The following is a 14,287-nucleotide window of genomic DNA, read 5'->3' on the forward strand; positions in this document are numbered from 1 at the left end:
ACTGAATTTCTCCACAATAGAAAAACAGTTCTTCTCACCTTTCCTGCAGCCCAAGTCTCCTTCCTTCCCTGTGTTCCAATACTGCAACCTCTGTAAGTATCTTTGGCATTTGACAGTTCCAGGAGTGTCGGATGCCTGTGTTCCCCACTGTGTGCTGCAGCTCCGTCCTCTGTGCATCATTATAGGACACAGTAGTGATGCAGGGGCCATAGGATATAACAACAGTGCATGGCGGGGGACATAGGTATGAAAGGCGATCACTTTGGCAGTCCAGTGAAGTGGTAATATTAATATCTGGGCATGCAGATTTTTTCAGAAGAACATGTAAGGAAGGTGTTAACTTGATGTGCATTGCTACATGACAGACAATTTGTAAGGTAACACCCAGTGGTCCGAAGACATGCATTCTGTACACCTCATTACCTTTGTTCTCAATGAGCCATCTGTCTTTAAAGCCTCTGTGGCAACCTTTTTAGGGCTTTTCCCTTAAAGACCAGGTTTTTTCTGGCATTTTTGTTTACAACTTTACTTTAATATTTTTTTTTTTACCAGAGACCCTAGGGAATAAAATGGCGATTGTTGCAATTCACATGGTATTTGTGCTGCGTTTTGCAAACAAAGTTCTTTTGCAAAAAATACAGTTTAATGAATAAAAAAAAAAACACAATATTTACCCCATTTTTTTTTTAATGATGTTAAAGTGGTTGTAAACCACTTACAACCAATTTTTAGTACACGGTTTAGGAGATATACCAGTATTTGCACGTGCCGTCGTCATCCGCCAATGCGTACTGAAGCAACAGCAAGTACGTGCCGTTGCTTCAGTTAGACTGCGCCACTACCGGCGGCTCCCGTGCGATACCTGACGTGTGTAACAAATACCATTTACATATGCATGCATGACTTACACATGCATTCGCTTCTGCACGTGAGGAATGGGGGGGGGGCGCTTTAATTTTTTTTTAAAAATCGTATTTATTTGACTTTTTATTTTTTAATCTTACACTGTCCCTTTCATTTTTTAAATTATTTTTTTATTATTATTAATATATATTTTTTATTATTATTAATATTTTTTATTATTATTATTATTATTATTATTATTATTTTCTCTTTTGTTGCTATTACAAGGAATGTAAACATCCCTTTCAATAGAAATAAGGATGACAGGTCCTTTTTATTGAGAGATCTGGGGTCAAAAAGACCCCAAATCTCTTCTTTAAAAGCAAAAGATTAAAAAAAAAAAATGATCCTATGCTTTAAAAAAAAATTGTTTACTTCCAGCCCAGACCAGAAGTGACATCATGACGTCGCTCCAGTCCTCCAAGGCCATAGAGGTGATCAAAGAGGGTGTACTCTTTGATCTCCTGTGTGATCAGCTGGAGGTCACTGTCAGACCGTTCCTTTGGGCGAAGCTCGAGGCGGCTTATGAATGTAAAAGCCAGCCGCCGGCTGTAAAAAAAACGGTACCGAGGTTATGGCTGATAGCTTCAGCCATAATCCCAGTAAAGCACTTGCAAACCACAACGCAAATATACATATTGCGGTTGGCAAGTGGTTAAAGTATGCTGCTTATACAGGTGCTCAGAGGTTTTTTTTTTACGCTTGTAAATGCATCTCTATGTTAGCCTATGAGGCCATACACACATAGGCGCTTTGAGATATTTTTTTCACGCCTGTAAATGCATCTCTATGTTAGCCTATGAGGCCATACACACATAGGCGTTTTCAGGCAGAAAAAAAGCACACCAAAGGTACGTTCAGGGAGGAGCTTTTGAGCATAATTTACATGCATAGACATACACGTATGCATGTAAATGTATTCCAGTGCCCAGTACAAATTAATATTTTAGCCAGTAGAATGCATTTATGCTCATCACCATATGCACATACTTGCGCACACAACATTAGAGCCATTTTTGCTGCCAAGTTCTGGAAGAAAAAAATCCAACATATTTTAAGCAGAAATTCCCATACCCGTGTGCATGAGGCCTTACTGTATCTGAATGAACAGATATCTGATATCTTTATACTGTCCCAATACAATTGATCGCCAAGGTAAATTAGTAACATTGTATGCATTATATATTTCTCCACCCAGTTTTCCTATTCAGAGATCACGCATTGTAAAAATAGGCAATCAGAACAAAGATCCTAGATTGGAATACATTGATATTTACTTTCCGTGTGCTTAGTTCAGAACCACCCAGAGTCACAAAGGTTATGGCCATTACCGATCAGCCTAAAACCTGATAAAATATACTTGTCATCGCACTATAAAGAGATATAGGATATAGTTTCATGTATAGGTTTTATTCTATATATTCACCTGCTTAGATTGTGTCTCCATCTATTGGTGGCTGTTGGAATTTCAGCACAGGTTTTTTCAGAAACAAAAATTTATTTGCTTTAAAAGAGAAGTGCAGGATCTACAAAAACAAGTGAGGATGACAGCCCTTGAAACCGCTACCTTTACAAGGAAATCAGCAGTGGAAACGCCCACATTTCAATTCCTGCAGGGTCACTTCAAGTTTTGTATCATTGTAAAATTGTTCGATGTGTGGCACAGAATATTACAATCCTTTTGTCTTTTTTTCCTAGGTGGTCCTTCCTACTCGGAAAGGCCAAGTCTATGTGTACGATTCACCCAAGACAGAGCAGCAAGACGAATATGATATTCCGAGGCATCTGGTCCCAGCTGGACCCCAGGAGATCTATGATGTCCCCACCAGGTGTTTAGTGAACAACTACAGCCCAGAGGTTGGTACTACCATGGTAAACTTCTGTAACATTGACAATGTATGGTTCTCATTAAGCCTCTTTTTACACTATAAATCGCACATGAACTGCACCACATTCCTGTTTAATTCACAAGCGATTCAGTGCGGTGCGATTTGAACCCATTCATTTTGAATGGGCACAAATCACATCAAAGTTATGCATGCGCCAATTTTGGAACCTGATTGCAACCAGATCGCATAGTCGTTTTGTTCTATGCGATCCGGGGCAGCAAAATGCGGTGTGGAAATGTGCATGGATCGCGGGTTTCCTACACCACATTGCAGTGTGATCCTGGCCTAAAGCTTAGCTCCAGGCAATTATATTTTTTCATCCCTCTCCATGTTTCTTCAAGCCTTCTGACATAAAATTAGTTATTCTCATTGTAAATGGGAAATAATACTGCTCTAACTCAAATAAATGGTGAAAAGCTGTTACATGAACATGTGACGAATATATTGGATAATGAACGATAAATAATGTAGCGCTAAAAAGTAATGAATAAATCATATACAAATGAAAGGAAAATGAAATGTGACAAAGTCCAAATGGGTATAAAGGTCCTAAAAAAGGACCCGTGTGAGTCCACCACCAATTAGTGGCTAATTAGGGATGAAGTACACTGGCACGGTCCAGCATAGAGAGCATCAGAGATGGTACATCTTCAACTGAAAAAGGGAAGTATATCTACTACAGACACAGGTGGACGTGAATGTCAGCGACAACCAGTCATTTAGGCAAGGATGCCATAATTGGCAAGACTCCAACGGACCCGGGACCTCCAAACACGACTACAAGGGGTATGCAGATGACCACCCAACCAGACCTCAGATGTGGGGAACACCAGGGCTGTAATCCAGGTGTGGAGGACCAGACTGGACCGCAAAGGAACTATTGTCAAAAAGGTTTATAGAAATAAAAAATGCCTCCATATGGTGTAGGTCAAAAAGAGTAAGTTTTTTTATTTCTAAATCCAGCATACGTCAATAAGATAAAAATGGTGATCACAGAATAAAAAAACAATGTGGGGAGCAGAGAGCCAAGCCCAACGTGTTTCGTCCCAAAGGACTTCAAGTGGGGCAAGGTTATTGGTTTGGTTATTTGGTTATTCTCATTGCAAGCGCTGTAATTACCTGTCATTTATTGATGTGACATCATTTGATGTGCCTCTGAATGTACTCAACGTCTCTACACACACACTTTGGTGCAGATCTAGAATTCCCAAGAGCCCCCTGGATACATGCATTATGTGTAGTAAATCTTGAGGGTGGGAGTATGATAGGAGTATACCGGTCATCAGCCAGGCCACGGCAGGGTAAAGGAGAGTGTGGTGAGAATGGCAAAAAGACCAGCCGCACTCACCAGCACACCACACAACAACAATGTGACGTCAGCACAACCTGCAGAGAAAAACACATGGGTGGTCAGTTGATCTGTCACCCAGGATGAAGACAGCGTGCTGGGGTGACCAGTCTCCATTACAGGAAGCTCCATCTTTGTAGAGGTTTTGAGCATCGGTTTGGAAAGTCTTTTCTGATTACTTGCAAGATTTTCTTCGCTAGGAATTTCCAGTTCTGGTACGTTGGAGATACTTCTACACAGATCTACTTAAATATGTTTGCCTTGCGTTAAGCTTTAATAAATAAACTTCAAAGTGGAAGCTATAGTGCACTGTATAATTACTGTAACACTATGTTGAGTCTATCTAGTGTGTCAAATGCCCTGCTAAAGAGCCAATTAGACTGCACATGCCATTTAGAGCAGATAAGCAGTCTGTGATGCATGCTGGGAAAGTCCTGCCCAAACAGATTTTTATAAGCAATGTACAAGTAACTAAACTTCTAACATACCTAAATAGTGATATATAGATGATAGCTGCTTAAAGTGATATTAAAGATATCTATATATACCGTATCTCACAAAAGTGAGTACATCCCTCACATTTTTGTAAATATTTTATTCTATCTTTTCATGTGACAACACTAAGGCCCCTTTCACACTAACGTCCCGTTCAGGCCCGCCTGTCAGTTTTTCAGGCGGACCTGAACGGGTGCTCCATAGAGCTCTATGGAGCGTCGGATGTCAGCGGTGACATGTCCGCTGACATCCGACCCGCTCCGATCCGAAAAAGTGTGACGGAGGAAAAAGCTATTTTTCCATCCGTCTGCGGATCGGATCGGATGACGACGGGCACTGCGGTCCGTCGTCATCCGATCTCCCATAGGGGAGAGCGGCGCTGTGACAGGTCCGTCCCTGCACAGTGTGCGGAGACAGACCTGTCATCTCCCTGCTCAGCGGGGATCGGCGGAGTGATCCCCGCTGAGCAAACGGACATCCACGGGGCGGATCAGAACTGATCCGCCCCGTGTGAAAGGACCCTAAAGAAATTACACTTTGCTACAATGTAAAGTAGTGAGTGTACAGCTTGTATAACAGTGTACATTTTCTGTCCCCTCAAAATAACTCAACACACAGCCATTAATGTCCAAACCACTGGCAACAAAAGTGAGTACACCCCTAAGTGAAAATGTCCAAATTGGGCCCAAAGTGTCAATATTTTGTGTGGCCACCATTATTGGGCAGAGCTTCACAGGTTTCCACTGGAGTCCTCTTCCACACCTCCATGATGACATCACAGAGCTTGTGGATGTTAGAGACCTTGCGCTCCTCCACCTTCCATCTGAGGATGCCCCACAGATGCTCAATAGGGTTTAGGTCTGGAGACATGCTTGGCCAGTCCATCACCTTTACCCTCAGCTTCTTTAGCAAGGCAGTGGTTGTCTTGGAGGTGTGTTTGGGGTAGTTATCATGTTGGAATACTGCCCTGTGGCCCAGTCTCCGAAGGGAGGGAATCATGCTCTGCTTCAGTATGTCAACGTACTTGTTGGCATTCATGGTTCCCTCAATGAACTGTAGCTCCCCAGTGATGGCAGCACTCATGCAGCCCCAGACCATGACACTCCCACCACCATGCTTGACTGTAGGCAAGACACACTTGTCTTTGTACTCCTCACCTGGTTGATGACACACACACTTTACACTATCTGAACCAAATAAGTTTATCTTGGTCTCATCAAACCACAGGACATGGTTCCAGTAATCCATGTCCTAAGGCCGCGTACACACGGGCGGACTGTTCGCCCAACTTTGTCCGCTGAACAGTGTTTCAGCGGACAGTCCGCTCGTGTGTGGGCTTCAGCGGACTGTTTCAGCGGACAGTCTGACGAACAAAGTTTTTCGGAATTTCCGTAAGACTGTCCGCCCAAACTTGGTTTCAGTGGACAGTCCGCTCGTGTGTAGGCTTGTTCGACAAAGTAAGTTTTGCGCATGCTCAGAAAGTATTTACACGGCGAAGGTTGCATTGCAGTGTATTGGACGTCGAATTTCTCGTCCCGTCATACGTGCCGTTCACGTCATCGCGCACGCTTTCAGCGGACTGTCTGCTCATCGTGTGTGGTCAAGTCCGTTCATGCAAATTTTGAGCGGACTGTTTGTCGGATTGTCTGACGAACTAAGTTGGGCGAACAGTCCGCCCGTGTGTACGCGGCCTTAGTCTGCTTGTCTTCAGTAAGCTGTTTGTGAGCTTTCTTGTGCATCATCTTTAGAAGCGGCTTCCTTCTGGGATGACAGCCATGCATACCAATTTGATGCAGTGTGCGGCGTATGGTCTGAGCACTGACCGGCTGATCCTCCTCCCCTTCAACCTCTGCAGCAATGCTGGCAGCACTCATATGTCTATTTCCCAAAGACAACCTCTGGATATGATGCTGAGCACGTTCACTTAACTTCTTTGGTCAACCATGGCGAGGCCTGTTCTGAGTGGAACCTGTCCTGTTAAACCGCTGTATGATCTTGGCCACCATGCTGCAGCTCAGTATCAGGGTCTTGGCAATCTTCTTGTTCAGATACTCAGAGAGTTCTTTGCCATGAGGTGCCATGTTGAACTTCCAGTGACCAGTAGGAGAGAGTGAGAACGATAACACCAAATTTAACACACCTGCTCCCCATTCACACCTGCGACCTTGTAACACTAACGAGTCACATGACACCGGGGAGAGAAAATGGCTAATTTAGCCCAATTTGGACATTTTCACTTGGGGTGTACTTACGTTTGTTGCCAGTGGTTTAGACATTAGATCAGAGTTTCACCCATTTTAAAGTCAGCAGCTACAAAAATTGTAGCTGCTGACTTTTAATAATCAGACACTCACATGTCCCATGGTCCAGCGATGCGGACACACGAAGCCCCGCTTCTCCCCCCCCTCCTCTAACTGTGGGCGTACTGCGAATGCGCAAGCCGTTCTGCGAGCTGTGAATGGCCAGGCAATCTTCTGGGACCTGAGATGCAGAAGATTGCAAGGAGGGAGGGGGGAAAGATAATCTTCCTTCCAGTTCCAAGGCACCAGGGAAGGAAGTGGGAGCTGGGTGCCTCTAAAAACAGGCTACCCGCTCCCCCCCCCCCCCCCCCAAAAAAAAATTACATGCCAAATGTTGCATTTCAGGGGATCACCAACACTTAAAGCGTAAGTTCCATTTTTGGGTGGCACTTCGCTTTAATGGCCATGTGTTGAGTTATTAGGAGGGGACAGCAAATTTACACTGTTATACAAGCTGTACACACACTACTTTACATTGTAGCAAAGTGTCATTTCTTCAGTGTTGTCACATGAAAAGATAGAATAAAATATTCACAAAAATGTGAGGGGTGTACTCACTTTTGTGAGATACTTAATATATAGTATATTTATTTAATCACACACTCTTTAAAAAATATATAGAAAATCTCTTTACAAAGTATTAAAATATGGACAGTGTCAGTAGAGCAGTGGGCGTGACAGTAGGACAGTGCATGGTGTCAGTCAGTAGGACAGAGATTGGTGTCAGTAGAGCAGTGGATGGTGTCAATAGTTTTTTTTTGTTTTTTTTAATATAATTTTTACCATTATTGTTCACAGTATTTTATCAGTTTTGTTTTTACTAGTCCCTCTGGGGCTTATTGGTGAAATGTCATGGGTCTAATCAGATGTCTCATTTTTTACACAGAGAAAGGGACTGAGGACAGAGATTCCCCAGTCCCTTTCTCTGCAGCCTCAGCTGCACTGGTGAATGAATGGGAAGTGCTCTGTGCTGAACAGCTTCCTGTTCATTCACAATTTGAAGCATAGTAAACACAGTTTACTAATATTCAATTGTGAATGGACACAGTGATCGATTGGTACTGAGGCACGGCAGGAAGGATAGCAGTCTACCCGACACTTTCCCGCAATCAACAGGTGGATCATAATCAATGGGCTGCCGACCCCAAATTAGGGTGTGTCTGGCACACTCTGTGTTCACAACTATGGTCATGATATGCTACTATGCACTGCATACACATTATGACAGACTTACCTGTCAGAGCCCTTTAGCAACGGTCCTGACAATTTCATCTTCACCATATTTACTTCCGGATTTCACCTCTTCAGCTGCCTAAATGGCTGGGCGGCGATGACATCACTCCCATGCATGCACACAGGAGTCACATCACCACGGCACAGAGGGGTGCCATAAATGTGGTCTGAGCTACACATGCAGCTCAGCTTGCATTACCACTGCCCGGCATTTATGGCAGAAGATATCATTTCAATACCACTTTAATATAGATAACATAGAAGGAAGGGCTATGCCCCATACACAGGGTCGGAAATTTAGATGGAAAAAGTCCGATCGGATTATGTTGTCGGAAAATCCGATCGTGTGTGGGCTCTATCGGACTTTTTCTGTCGGAATTTCCGACTGAAAAGGTTTGAGAGCTGGATTTAAAATTTTCCGGCAACAAAATCCGATCGGACTTTTCCGATGGTGTGTAGAGAATTCCGATGCACAAAGTGCCACACGTGCTCAGAAAAAAATTGGAGATGAAAGCTATTGGCTACTGGCCTCTACGTAGTCCTGTCGTACATTTTGTACGTCACCTCGTACCGAACGATCGGATTTTCCGACAACTTTGTGCGACAGTGTGTATGCAAGACAAGTTTTGGGCAAAATCCGTCAGAAAAAATCCGATGTATTTTGTGGTTGGAATGTCCGACGGTGTGTATGGGGCATTACAGTGGCAACAACACTCACATTACTGCACAGGGCTATGAAAATATCCCAATAGTTTACTAACAATAATTGTACTGAAGATAATCCAGTGTTATAGACAATGACAACCTGTCCACTCTTGGATTGTTAAAGATCATAGATCTTGTCCTCAGAGGGACATTGCAATAACATTTTATGGAATTTTACATTTAGGAAGTCTTGTTATTGTGATGAATCTAACTGCTTTCTGGGTTTTCTCAGGTTTATGACATTCCACCAATGGCAGTAAAAGGCCCTGTCAGCCGAGAACAAACCCAAGAGATATATGACATCCCTCCCAGCGTGGAAAAAAACATGCAGGAGCAGTTACAGTCTCACTTAATGGTAAGTAGAAGCAAGATGATATCTTTGAGTCCTGGTGCCCAACCAGCAGCCCCTTGGCACTTGTGTGGCCCTTTGGGCCCCTGCAGATGGTAGACTGTGTGTTTCCTACCTAGGTGCTTACTCAAGACAGTGAAGGAAAATGTTATTTAGAACATCTTACGGTATTTAAACGGTTATTTATTCCTATGCTGTCCATTCCTTTTATATATATATATATATATATATATATATATATATATATATATATATATATATATGTGTGTATATATGTATTTTTTTTTCTTTTATATTGGATCTTGCTGAGAAAAATATCAAAGGTGGTACAGATACATTTTAAGGGAGCTGTAGTAACACAAATTTGGAAACATTGATTTGTAAAGGGGTTGTACTGGAAAGTGATCTCTAACAAACTACGGCCTTTAGCTCCCACTCCATTGGCAGTTGCTTCAAGCAGTCCGGTATCTGCTCCACAATCATAGCATTTCAACACAAAAAGGAATCTCTCTCTATCATAAAAGCCTCCTATGAAATAATATTATTTTTTTTCAGTACAAAGCTTTTCCACCTGCTGCTCTGCCGACTGACGCATTTCACTCCATCCAGAGCTTAAATGTAGAGTGAGGTTATTAAGGTGGGAAGACACTTTTATTACAACCTGATTTCGTATACTTGTGTCTTGCACCATTCCAAAAATGTAATCTTCTTGTGGTGAAGCCATTCCTTTGTTGATTTGGATGTATGCTTTGGGTCGTTGCCATGCTGAAAGATGAAGTTCCTCTTCATGTTCAACTTTCTAGCAGAAACCTGAAGGTTTTGTGCCAATATTGACTGACCGAATTCCCGCCAGCAAAAATGTAAGAACATGTTTTTTTTTTTTCCCGACGGAAAAACCTTCTGTCGGAAATTCCGATTTTGTGTATGCAATTCCGACGCGCAAAAATTCACACATGCTCAGATTCAACTACCAGACAGAAGCTATTGGCTACTGGCTATTGAACTTCCTTTTTCTAGTCCCGTCGTATGTGTTTTACGTCACTGCGTTCTTGACAGACGGAATTTGGTGTGACCGTGTAGTAGGCAAGACGGCTTGAGCGAAATTCCGTTGGGAAAACCATTAGACCCTTTTCCGACCATAATTCAGATTGTGTGTATGCGGCATAAGGCTCCTGTTCCAGCTGAAGGAAAACAGCCCCAAAGCATGATGCTGCCACCACCATGCTTCACTGTGGGTATGGTGTTCTTTTGGTGATGTGCAGTGCCAAACATATCTTATAGCAAAAATGTTCAACCTTGGTTTCATTAGACCATAACACATTTTCCCATATGCTTTAGGGAGATATCAGTTGTGCGTTTGTAAAATTTAGCCGGGCTTGGATGTTTTTCTTCTTAAGAAAATGCTTCCATCTTGCCCTTCTACCCCATAGCCCAGACATATAAAGAGTACGGGAGATTGTTGTCACATGTACCACACAGCCAGTACTTGCCAGATATTCCTGCAGCTCCTTTAATAATGCTGTAGTCCTCTTGGTAGCCTTCCTGACCAGTTTTCTTTTCGTCTTTTCATACATTTTGGAGGGACGTCCAGTTCTTAGTAATGTCACTGTTGTGCCATATTTTCTCCACTTGATGATCACTGTCTTCACTGTGTTCAATAGTATATCTAATGCCTTGGAAATTCTTTTGTACCCTTCTCCTGACTGATACCTTTTAACAATGAGATCCCTCTGATGCTTTGGAAGCTCTCAGCAGGCCATGGCTTTTGCTGTAGGATGCGACTGAGAAAATGTCAGGAAAGACCTACTAGAACAGCTGAACTTTATTAGAGGTTAATCAGAGGCACGTTAAATTATGGCAGGTGTGTACTGACTCCTATTTAACATGAGTTTGAATGTGATTGCTTAATTCTGAACACAACTGCATCCCCAGTTATAAGAGGGTGTGCACACTTATGCAACCACATTATTTTAGTTTTTTTAGTTTTACACCCCCCATAAAAGATTTCAGTTTGTTTTTCAATTGAGTTGTACGGTTTATATGTCACTTTAAAGGTGGAGAAAGTTCTGAAATGATTTATCTTTGTCTAATTTTTTCACGTAGACTTTTTATATCCACTGTAAGTGTGCTGGTGTTGACTACAGCCAATTCACAACATGGACTTATGAACTATGGACTCTTAGTTTTATACTTTTTTGTGATTATTATTGTATGATTCGATTACGTCCCATCCCTCTAGTGCAGGGGTCTCAAACTGGCGGCCCTCCAGCTGTTGGGAAACTACAATTCCCATCATACCTTTGCCTGAGTCATGCTTGTAATGCTGTGTACACACAGTCGGACTTTCCGGCAGAAAAAGTCAGACGGAATCATTTCATTGGATATTCCGATCGTGTGTGGGCTTCAGCAGACTTTTTTTTTTTTTTATTCTGACGTACCTAGAAATAGAACATGTTTTAAATCTTTCCGACGGAATCAATTCCTATCGGGAAAACCGTTCGTCTGTATGCTGTTCCGACGGACCAAAAACGACTCAAGGGCAGCTATTGGCTATTTAACGTCCTTTATCTAGTGCCGTCGTACGTGTTGTATGTCACTACGTTCTAAACTATCGGACTTTGGTGTGATCGTGTGTAGGCGAGTCAGTTTCAGCGGAACCCCATCGGAACTCCGTCGTAAAACCCATCAGTGTTTATTCTGATAGAAAAACCAGCCGTGTGTACGCGGCATAACTGTCAGCCTTGCAATGCCTCATGAATATGATGTATGAAGTGTGATAGCGCTCCTAAAATTTATGTAATAAAAACAGTGTCAAAATGTTGATAGAGTGCTAATTACATATAACGAAATTCCAAAAACAATAAAGTTGTGATGAAACATAAATGCATATAAAAAATAATAAAAAAATAAAATAAAATAAAGTCTTCTTATGAAAAAATAAAGTACAATAAAAGCTTCACTGTGTAGAAATGTGCTTCATAAACCAAATGACAATCCGTGATGAGTGCACCCCTCACCAGGTGTAATGGACGCTCACCTCCTTAATAGACCCTTAAAGGGTCAAACACGCTTGTAGCCCAAATGATTCACATCAGCAGATGGCTTCACATTGATTTCCAATGGCTCTCATAAAGACCCTACAGATGTTAAACCCACTCTGCACTCCGTATGCTTCTTTAAAAATGCCTCCATGAAGTTCACCAGCAACTCCAAACCGACATGAAAATAAAAAGTACTTCCAATAGTACAGTAGCAGATGTTAAGTGGAAACAAACCTCACTACCCCAGCTTCATAAATCACACACACATTTATAAAAACAGCATATAAATCCAACAAATCTCACGTAAATCACCGCCAAGGCTCTACCTCTACGAGTTACGCCACCATCCTCGTGGCTTCATCTGGAGGACAAAAGCCTCATGGGACTTGTATTTTTGCAACAGCTAGTGGGCTGCCAGTTTAAGACCCTGCTAGCGCCACTATTTTCTTTTTACCTTAGTAAATATTATGTGTAGCTCTGTGGTGATGTCAGTGGCTGGATTTAAGGCCCTCTATAGCAAGAGAGGTGACCAAGACTAAAGCCTACCTTACTGTAAATGGGTTGAAATTTGGACTGTTCAGCAGGGCCCAGCCAAATTTTGATTCGTATATGGGCTAGCTGGTTGTACACGAGTTAGTCTATCAGTTGACTTGTGTACAACCAGCCTGTTGTTTTTTTTCCACAATGATCAGTCCCACCGGCTATAGCCAGCAACACTGACCATTGTAGTTTGACAACGGGGAAGGCTCCCTACCATCAGAATTTAAGACTCCAATTCTACACCAGGAAATAATCACTCATCCGCCTGAAATGTGTGGATGGGGGAATCAGATTATTTCTTTTTTTTCATTAACCCCACTGGTCATATGTTTGGCCAGCCCTGGACTGAATTTTAGACTTTGTTCTACCTAGAGCACGACGTAGCTCACAGATGGAGGTCTGGTGCGTCTCCATTCACCAATTCAGGTTCCAATTTCAGCCCGGATTTTTTGGTCAAATTCAGACCTGAAACGGACCCAAACACACACAGGGCTCCTGTGCAGATCACACCGGAGCCGCTCCGGAGATGTGTGAACCAGCTCTATAGAGAGCCGATCACAATCTCCTGCTGTGCGAATTAGAGATGCACGATTAATCGTTAAGAATCAAAATCGCGATCTTTTTCTCTTCCCGATCTTCAAAACAACATGTCACCATTCTATCTAACAAGTGCAGAGAGTTCTCACAGCTGAGGGAAAAAAATTTAAAAATCGGGCAGCGTGCCAAGTGTAATCACAACACACAAATAAGTAGAAACAACTGCAGTGTGTAAATGAAGGAAGTTTTACCATTTAAAGACCAAACCTTTTCTGACATTTGTTGATTACAAGTAAAAATCATTATTTTCTGCTAGAAAATTACTTGGAACTCCCAAACATGATATATATATTTTTTAGCAGAGACCCTATAGAATAAAATGGTGGTTGTTGCAATATTTTATGTCACACCGTATTTGCGCAGCATTCTTTCAAACACAATTTTAAAAAAATACACTTTAATAAATAAAAAAATAAATTTAGCCCAATTTTTTTGTATAATGGGAAAGATGTTACACCACGAGAATCGTGAGCTTTAATCTAAGAAAAAAAATCGTGATTCTAATTTTAGCCAGAATCGTGCAGCTCTAATGCGAACTGGATGCGGGGAAACCCACGTCTAATTCACAATAGTGTGAACCCAGCCTTATGCCCTATACACACGGTCGGACATTCTGACAACAAAATCCATCTGATTTTTTTTGACGGATTTTGGCTCAAACTTGTCTTGCATACACACGGTCGCACAAAGTTGTTGGAAAATCCGATCGTTCAGAACGAGGTGACGTAGAACACATACGACGGGACTATAAAGAGGCCAGTAGCCAATAGCTTTCATCTTGTAATTTTTTCTAAGCATGGGTGGCACTTTGTTCATCGGAATTGTCTACACACGATTGGAATTTAAACGATCGGATTTTGTTGTCGGAAAATTTTAGATCCTGCTAT

General features: G+C 42.1%; 1 protein-coding gene across 2 annotated transcripts in view; it reads left to right on the top strand.

The window, feature by feature from the left end:
* The window catches only part of BCAR1 (BCAR1 scaffold protein, Cas family member), a 213,218-nt gene that overhangs the window by 163,627 nt on the left and 35,304 nt on the right, over positions 1-14,287 (top strand). For both annotated transcript variants that reach the window (XM_077455737.1, XM_077455736.1), the window contains exons 3-4: positions 2,602-2,760; positions 9,106-9,228. In XM_077455737.1, coding sequence (XP_077311863.1) covers positions 2,602-2,760; positions 9,106-9,228 — 282 coding nt within the window. The remainder of the gene's footprint in view (positions 1-2,601; positions 2,761-9,105; positions 9,229-14,287) is intronic.

This window comes from Lithobates pipiens, unplaced genomic scaffold (assembly GCF_037356315.1).
Source record: "Lithobates pipiens isolate NorthernLeopardFrog02 unplaced genomic scaffold, aLitPip1_a1.2 Scaffold_10, whole genome shotgun sequence".
Taxonomy (NCBI): domain Eukaryota; kingdom Metazoa; phylum Chordata; class Amphibia; order Anura; family Ranidae; genus Lithobates; species Lithobates pipiens.